The sequence below is a fragment of the Macrobrachium nipponense genome, chromosome 16 (assembly GCF_015104395.2).
Source record: "Macrobrachium nipponense isolate FS-2020 chromosome 16, ASM1510439v2, whole genome shotgun sequence".
NCBI classification, from domain to species: Eukaryota; Metazoa; Arthropoda; class Malacostraca; order Decapoda; family Palaemonidae; genus Macrobrachium; species Macrobrachium nipponense.
Window position 1 is genome coordinate 29,837,540 of NC_087209.1, and position 9,736 is coordinate 29,847,275.

The 9,736-nt window shown below is 37.2% G+C and overlaps 1 protein-coding gene across 1 annotated transcript in view; it reads left to right on the forward strand.

Annotated features, from left to right (window-relative positions):
- Positions 1 to 9,519, forward strand: part of LOC135195296 (ethanolamine-phosphate phospho-lyase-like) — an 82,234-nt gene extending 72,715 nt beyond the window's left edge. The window contains 3 exon segments of the mRNA XM_064221555.1: positions 1,683 to 1,827; positions 6,560 to 6,727; positions 9,252 to 9,519. Of these exon segments, the coding sequence (XP_064077625.1) occupies positions 1,683 to 1,827; positions 6,560 to 6,727; positions 9,252 to 9,519 (581 nt within the window).
- Positions 9,520 to 9,736: the final 217 nt, after the last annotated feature.

The following is a 9,736-nucleotide window of genomic DNA, read 5'->3' on the forward strand; positions in this document are numbered from 1 at the left end:
AGCCACACGCCTGCACTTACCTATGGTTGGCTAAACGTGTCAACCAGATACTAATGCCTTATGTTGTCGACCACCATAGCCTCTGTTCTTCAGTGGAATTCTTAGAAAGATAAAGATTCCCCAGAGTGGAACTATCGCCCCTCTAGGATGATAAATCCTTATTTACCAAACTTTCCTGTAGATGAAACATCAATCTAATTATCGAAAGTGTCTACAAGGACCCGTCCATGCCCCAGTTAAATATCCACAAAGGATCCTTACAGGCACTTATTGAGATATGCACAAAGAAGGCCCCTCTTTCTATTCATAAGGCCCGCGTATATAGACAAAAAGATGGTGTGGTGTTGGGCTCGCCTTTAGGCATGCTTTCCACCAACTTTTATATAGGTGCAGTAGAGAAGCAGATTTTTCCTGAATGCAAAAACTGCACATCTAGCATACTAAATTAATGATATATTTGTACAGGCTGAGGATGAGAATAAATTTGAAATGCTAAGCTGCACATTCCTAGAATGTAGCTCTTTATTATCAAAACAGCCGCACAAGAAACCTGATCATGAAAAATAACTAGATCCCACCAACAAGAGCTCCTCTTAAACAGACTAATATGGTACTATATACTGTTTCAAATGCCCAGTCCATGAATGTCCCACCTCCTATACGTATTGGTATGACCACAATGAAACTGGCAAAGAGGATTTCTTGCCATACTCAAGAAGGCATTATATCAATTCACATGAAAACTGGCCATTGTAACAGAATCACAAGGAATGCATTGATAATTGGCAAGCCTCCTGACTCAAGACACATGCGGCTGCTAGAGGTGCTCTTGATACAGCAGGAGAAACCCTTTTTGAATACAACTCAAGAAGTTTTCTTCCTACGCACCAGCATTAGGTGACCTATTACACAATGACCTGCAACATTCCCGACCGTGAAACACAGGATGCAGTGACTGCCCGGCAACCAATCATAATATTCTTTTGGTAATACCCGATGATTATGTTATGCACCACCCCCACTACTCAGCAAGGCTGCAGAAGCAAGACCATCAACCTTAAGTTTTTGCCTTGAGAGAAAATCTTGCCGGCCAATCAACGGCATGCATTCCTTCTTAATCAATCAACATTCAGCATAAAGACATTACTGAATATTAGAGAAGTTAAAACAATTTGATATTTGTAAAGCCCATGGGCAGGAAGTTATTCTAATCAGAACAAGCCAGGGTATGAAATTAATTAAAAACAAGCCTATGAATTATCAAGAGGTAGTGTACATTCACTGGGATATGTCAGTGATGGGATAATACTGACTGAAGCAAAAAAAGGTGCAGAAAGCAAAGGCTCACCAAACCTTTCTTAAAGGACATGTCAGGGCAGTTAAAGATATTTAGGAGTGGCCTCCTTTAGAAAATTGAACAAAAACCAGCACTTCATAATGAAGTGTATGAAACAGGAATGCCCAACACACTAAGAGCTACATAAAAGAGTGAGAGATGTTAATTGTGGGTTGGACATGTTTAGTGGAATTTTTTTTTTCAGTTATTCGTCAGTGTAGCTGGGTCCTTAAGTCTTACTATAACTGGTTTTCATATATACTAACTATCTTGTCTAAAATGGAAACAAAATCCTATTTTTTATGTAAATTTTGTTTTACCTACACAAGCTAATTTTCTCTTTCAGTCGAAAAGTACATTCTAGATGCTGAAGTTGTTATACGAGAAGCTGTCAAGAATAATCGAAGTATTGCATGTTTTATATCGGAGTCCATATTCGTAAATTGTGGTGTTATTGTACCTCCCAAAAATTATTATAAACTTTTATACAAGTAAGTGATTTTCATTTTAGTATTACTGTACTCATTCTGTACTAATGTTAAGTATTGTCATATTTGCATATATATATATATATGTGTGTGTGTGTGTGTGTGTGTGTGTGTGTGTGTGTGTGTGTGTGTGTGTGTGTGTGTGTGTGTGTGTGTGTGTGTGTGTGTGTGTGTGTACAGGAAAGTGATCATAAATTCATTATGTCAAGCTGTAATTTATTTTTTATCAGCAAATGGTATTTATAACTGTCTAATTCTCAGGATTAATCCCTGAGAATCAGCCCGATTTTTCAGAGGCCTGGAAAACTAAGCCCTATTAATAATACAGTAGTACCTCGAGATACGAAATTAATCCGTTCCGAGGCGCCCTTTGTATCATGAGGTTTTCGTATCTTGGACCACATTTTACATGTAAAATGGCTAATCTGTTCCAAGCCCTCCAAAAACACCCCAGTAAATTATATTTCCAGGCCCACAACACATGTTCTTGGGTTACGACACCGATCTGACGGAAGAACGTCCTAGACATTGCACAAACACTTGAAGTGTGCATAACACTCTTAAGTATATAAATAACGGCCTGATAAGTGGCGACAGCAGCAGACGATGCACAAAAAATGTCAAGTGCAAATGACTTGGTTGACAGTGTGCTACCACGGCGTCGATGACCTAAGTTGTTGGGATGCCATGGTACTTTTTTTTGCATCAATCAATCACAGTGTGCTACCAAGGCCTGCAGTGCACTAATCTGGACTCTGAGTCCAAGACTGCTTGTGTTTCACTACTAAGTAGTTCACCATAGACGAGTTGCTACGCCTTTATTTTTATTTATAATAATATTTAGTAATGTATACGTATATAATTCCTTGTATATTTATATTATATGGTATATAAACTAATAATATGTAAATAAAAGTGTGATGGTCAAAGTAATGACATTTTTAGCAAAATAATGTAGAAAAATAGTTAGAATAATGTAGAAAAATAGTTAGAATCAATATATAACTGAAACTTCGGGAATGAGTTGCCATGACAATGAAGTACGTACTCGATCGGAGATTCACTAAAGATCAACTTTTAAAAAAAATGTTGCTATATTTACCAGACATTTTATGGCATTTCCTGGTGTCTTTTTGTGCTTTTGACAACAATGTGACAAAATTCAATCTTCTATCACCAAAACAAGACCAGAATGACCAATATAGCGTCAAAAAATGGAAGCTACAGCCATCTAAAAAAATCTTTTGCCATGCGTAATTTTCGCTCGCCTACTAAGTAAAAATATGACTAGTAGGTGTGCTTCTTTGATGGTTTGTATACATTTCCAAGGGCTTAGAAATAAAGTTATATATATCATTGTATAGCTAAAGAGTTATAGAATACAATGAAAAAAATATGAAAACTTAAGTTTTTGTAAGACAACAAAATGTTCTGCTACATTTACCTGATACGTAATGACATTTCCTGATGTCTTTATAGAATTTTGATGATAATACAACAAATTTCAATCTATTAACAAGAAAACGGGACCAGAATGAGAGACAGCGTAAAAAATAAGGATGCGGCAGCCGTCTAAAAAAAATTTTCACGCTCTAAGAATTACAGCTAAAAAACAGGATGGCGGTGAGGGGTGAGATGGTGAAATACGGGTTGGCGGCAAAAGGGTTAGGTAAGCTGTTCCTTAGTAGGTTAGGAGTTTGCTCCACACCTTTGAAATGTGGAACAATGAAGGAAAAGGGTACATCAACCTCCATCTGTTTCAGCCTTGTAGGAAGGCATCTCTTGCTGTTGCTTTCCTGGCAGTTTGTGATTCTCATATGTCCACTTCCATGTGTGGAAGCATGTTGGCTATTTTCTGAAAAAGAGTGGTTATCTAACTCCACTATGTTGAGGCTGTCATTTTCCTTGATAGGGAGTCTACTATTACATTGAGAGGTGAATTGCAGACAAGTACCACTTCCCTGTTTACCCCATCGAATGATAGTTAGCATTATTATACTGAGAGGAGGTGAATATCATCTCAACCTCTTGTGTGTGACATTGCAGTCATGTTGTCTAGAACCAACCAAATGTCTCTCCTCTAGAGGTTTGAGTATTTTAAGAGACAAAAAGACAGCCATCAGTTCCAGGGAATTGATACGAAAATTCCTCGGAGTAGCTGAACACCACCCAGCCACCTGACAATCCTCCCAACATCCTCCCAACCTGTCAATGAGGCATCTGTGTGTATTGACATTCATACAGACTGAGGAGTCAGGGTGACTTGTATCACCAGAGATTCCTTCTGGGGTCAAGGCCGAGTGTCTCCCAAACATTTTTAATTTTTTGATAAGGTCAGTCTTGCATTTTTCTTTGTTGCATGTGAAAGGCAGAATTTGTTCACATTCAACTTTGTAATCTGAGTATTGGATCCATTATTGATGCAAATAGCAACTAGCCTGTCATACATTCTAATTGCCGTTTGTAAACTCGAGCTGTGCAAGACACGTTTTGAGGAAATGCCTTATTCTGTTTTGAGTATTATGGAAAGACAACAAGCCGTGAAAAGTATCGCAACACAGTCCCAGCTACTGAGTGTCTGTTGGGTGTGAGGTGGGATTTTGCCAATTTATCATGAAACCTTTTGACTGTAGTCAGTTGACCACTGATCTTAGGTTTTTCAAGCGCACTTTTCTTGTGGGCCCCCAGATCGACCCATTGTCTAGGTGGGCTATTACAGGCAGTCCCCAGTTATTGGTGGACTTGGTTAATGGAGATCTGGTCATATGGAGCTTGTCTAGTGCCATAAATTTGGCAATTTATGGTGCCATAACAGGCCAAGTTCTGGTTATGGCAGTGATAATATATATGGCACCATAGCATACCTAACAGAGGTGCCATTAACCGGTTATTGGCACCATAAGAGCTATAAATCGCTAAGTTTGCCCTTCAGATCCTTTTCCACGACTTTACGGCATTTTGAAAACACTGAAATAAAGAACAATCTTTCATTAACAAATTCTGAAAATTTCAGCAAAATCAATGCACAAATATTGGAGCTAGAAGCACAATTGTACCAAGATATCACAGGGCAATGGCAATTTCGAAGTATCAGTAGTAACTGATAATTGTGAGAAAGATTGTTGTTGTGGGAGGGCTGGGGACACTGCAAGTGTGGCAGGGCTTTGTTAACGTTCTCCCAGCGAGGGAACCTCGAAGTGCTAATTAGTGATTTATGGCAAATTTTTATTTAGCTGTATGTATATGTCTGTGGACGTTCAATACGTCCCATGGTGGTGAAGGGTGAGATTTTGTGGACGTGCAGTACATCCTTTGTTGGTGAAAGGGTAATAGCCCCAAATTGGCCAAACAGGCATTGGTTCTTATTACTTTAACAGCAGGTGAAGAGATGAATTCCAAAACTGTCTGCCATTTTATCCCAGTCAGTAGGAGGGAAGGACATTTAAGGATCCTCCTTTCTAAGCCAAGACCTTCACGGGAGGATTTTCTTAAATATCTATACGTGTACTATGAAAATTACCCGCCCAACATTGCTAGGTACCTAGTGCAAAAATTAGACTTCAAATATCTGGTAATACTAGTATGTATGGAAGATAGTTACATTTTGTATCCATACCAAGAGCCCAGTCAAAGAATCTAGGGAAACAATTTTAAAATTTCTTATCCCTTTTGAAGATAAATGCCTTGCAGTCACAACAACCACTATGAAGATCTGCTCTAGAAGGGTTCCAACCACTTGGTCCCTGAGCAAGGTGCTTAGACCTCGATCAGCCTCTCAATTCAGGGGACCCGATATAACCACAACTCATGAGCTACAATATGTAATCTTTTTTATTGCATTAGCATCAGGAACTTGTATAGCAAACTGGCCTCTCTTAGACAGGGACATTACATCACGCAAACGGCTGACAGTCAATTATTATTGTCTTCTGGCTTGTCATTCCTGGCCAAGACTGGGATTCCTTTAAGGAGGAAATTTCTTATTCTAAGTAAACTAGAATTAGTAAACAAAACAGTATGCCCAGTTCAAACACTATCAAAAAACAGGTTTTGACATAGGGAAAACCTGATTTTGGTACTTGCTGTTGAATCCTCAAAACCCTCCCACTTCCTTGTTGAATAGACATGAGATTTGGGTAAGGGATCAACCTGCACTGACCAACAGAAAGAAATGGTAGCTTGGTTGGATTTTGGTCGTATGTAAACAATATGACGGTGCGTATGTCCATAACCACTTCTTGCGGTTTTGATGTAGGTAAACTGGGTATTACCGTTAACTGAGGATAATAGAAAGTGCTCTCTTGTCCAAGTCCATTTATACTCTATCACATGTTGTAATATTTATCTGGCCACAAGACCAGTTAAGAGAATTCTTTGACATTAGTCTGGTCACCATGGAGCTTTTGATAGACTGGAAAGGGTAATTGTTGAGGACTCAAGAGCAACTACCAAAAATAGGTTTTCCTATGTCAAAACCTGTTTTCTCTTGGTCTCATTATGTTTGTATTTTAATCACCTTGCACAGCTACCTTTAATTTGACCTTTACTCTTGACTTTGGATGATTACTTACATGGAAATAGTTCTATGCTTGATTATTACAGTATTTTATAGTTTTTTTTTCTTTATCAGTATCCCTGCAAATATAATAAGCATAGTTGTGGTACTAAAAGAATTTTCAGGTAAGGTTCAGCTGATGTACATCATGTAGTTGAAGTTGTTCTGTTTTATTTGCAGTTTGATTCGTGATATTGGTGGTGTGTGTATTGCAGATGAAGTACAAACTGCTCTAGGACGAACTGGAGAGTACTTTTTAGCTTTTGAGGTATGTGAAGTACATTTTGTGTCAAATGATTTTTTTATATTCATGATTTTTAATATTTTCAACTTCATTTGCAAATTTTAGTAAGAAGATATGGATGAAGAGAATTTGGAAAAACATAAATTTTGGTAAAGGGATTTATTAAAGTAATCTTTTGTTGTAAAATACTAGTACACTTTTAACCCTTAAACGCCTAAGGGGTATAATAAAAATCGTCTCCCGTATGCCGAGGGGGTCTCTGAGTGAGGGCCGAAGCGGAAAATTTTCTTTTTAAAAAATCACATTGCCATTAGTTTTCAAGATTAAGAGTTAATTTTTTGCTCCTTTTTTGTCATTGCCTGAAGTTTAGTATGCAACCATCAGAAATGAAAATAAATATCATTATCATATATAAATAATGCGATATATGATAGCGCGAAAACAAAATTTCATATATAATTGTATTCAAATCGTGCTGTGAGCAAAACAGTTAAAGCTAACAAGTTAATTTTTTTTGTATTGTACACTAAATTGCGATCATTTTGGTATATAACACATTGTAAAACGATCAAAGCAACACAGAGAAAATATTATCACAAAATTATGCATGAATTCGTAACGTGCGGAAGTAAAAATTTATTTTTTTCAAAAATTCACCATAAATCTAAATATTGTTCTAGAGACTTACAATTTATTTCAAAATGAAGATAAATGATTTAATATTACTGTACTGTAAGAGTTTTAGCTTACAATTGCAGTTTTCTACCATTTCGGACGAGTTAAAGTTGACCGAATGTCAAATTGTTTTATATATTTTTTTATATGCAAATATTTAAAAAATGATAAAAGGTACAACCTTCAATTATTTTTTGTTGTATTTTACATAAAATTGCACACATTTTCATATATAAAACTCTATGAAATGCCTGATAGGAAATGGAGCAAATATTCCAAGAATGCGACGTACACATTTCAGAGATTTGCGGCGGAGAATCTGCGTGTGGAGTGAAGGAAAGTTTTTTTTTTAAATTCACCATAAATCTAAATATTGTGCTAGAGACTTCAAATTTGTTTCAAAATGAAGATAAATGACTGAATATCACTAGACTGTAAGAGTTTTAGCTTACAATTGCATTATTCGACCATTTCAGTAGAGTCAAAGTTGACCGAACGTGGTTTTTTTCTATTTATTGTGATTTATATGCAAATATTTAAAAAATGAGAAAAGCTACAACCTTCAATTAATTATTGTTGTATTCTACATGAAATTGCACACATTTTCATATATAAAACTTTATGTAACGGCTAATTTAAAATGGTGCAAAAATTATGACAATCGCATGTAGGATGTTTTCGGAAGAGTTACCGCGCGGATGTAAGGAAAAAGTTTTTTTTTTTCATAAATTCACCATAAATCAAAATATTGTGCTGGAGACTTCCAATTTGTTGCAAAATGAAGGTAAATGATTGAATATTACTAGAATATAAGAGTTTTAGCTTACAATTGCGTTTTCCTACCATTTCGGTAGAGTCAAAGTTGACCGAAGGTTGAAATTTTGGCACTTATCGTTATTTATATGAAAATATTTCAAAACTGATAAAAGCTACAACCATTGGTTGTTTTTAGTTGTATTTTGCATGAAATTGTGCACATTTTCATATATAAAACTTTATTTAACGGTTAATTTAAAATGGTGCAAACATTACGACAATCGCACGTATGATTTTTTCAGAAGAGTTACTGCGCGGACGTAAGGAAAAAGTTTTTTCATAAATTCACCATAAATCAAAATATTGTGCTAGAGACTTCCAATTTGTTGCAAAATTAAGGTAAATGATTGAATAATACTCAAATAAGGGATTTTGACGTAGGAAAAATCTATTTCTGGGTGATTGGCTCGTGTCGCCCTATGAAATATCCTTAAGATAATTATTTCTAGGTAAAATCAATCTAAAATTACCAGAGAAAAACAAAATTAAGAAAATGTCAGTAAAACTGACTCGCTCACTCTATAAAAGAAGTGTCGGTATGGGAATATAGGCGAGTGGGATCACTACCACGAGTCATTCACCATTTAGACCTTCCAACATAAAATCCCCACCAGAGAGAGCTGATACTAAAGGGTGATGCGGGCCGCATACTACTAACTACTACCCCTCATCCCGACGCCACGGACAGCAGCGCCCCCTAGCGGTCATCCTTAATCTATGAACATCTTGTCCTGTAGGGTGGGCAAAAGAAAACAGGGTGGGTTTCATAGGGCGACACGAGCCAATCACCCAGAAATAGATTTTTCCTACGTCAAAATCCCTTTTCTGGGCTCAGCTCGTGTCGGCCTATGAAATAGTACCAGAGAAACAGACAAGATGGGAATAAGGACAAATGAAACCCAATAGTAAAAAAGAGATATATAATATAAGTGAATCAGGGACATTACAGTATACAAACAAAGTAAAGTAGGCGCCGAAAGTCTTTAACACCCCAGTGCAATTTAGGCAAACGCATACACACGCGCACCTTCTTCGACCTGTAAAGGAATGCAAAAATTTAGTAAAGATATTGAAATGGTTTGTCAGTTTACCTTAGACTTTCTAGTATTTGGTAGCACCAAATTTGTTTCTCTTTAGCTGCCTTCAGCCGTCGGGGAACACTTTCAATGAGGTGCTGACAGATCTCTGGTTCGATACTGTTCCAAGCAGCGATGATGGCGGCTTTGAGTTTCTCGATATTGGAGCAGTCAACCTTCTGCAAACGTTTTTTAATGATCGACCACAGATTTCTATGGGACTAAAATCAGGGGAATTAGGGGGCCAGTCACTTAAAAGCTCCACACCACAATCCTGCAACCAGTTCCTAATCAATGGCGTTGTGTGGCACCGTGCGCCGTCTTGCTGAAGAATTGAAGCACCTGTCTTCTCAAAGCTCCCCTCTAAATAATCATTCATTTAGCACAACGTAATAATGTGCTGGGTTCACTCGTTCATTATTTTCAAATATACACAATTCCCCAACTCCCTCATAACCCATAGAACCCCATACCATCAAAGTTTTGGGAAAACCTTTTCACGAGGACGAATAAGTTTGTCACTGCACTTGTTAAGGCGGGGACTTC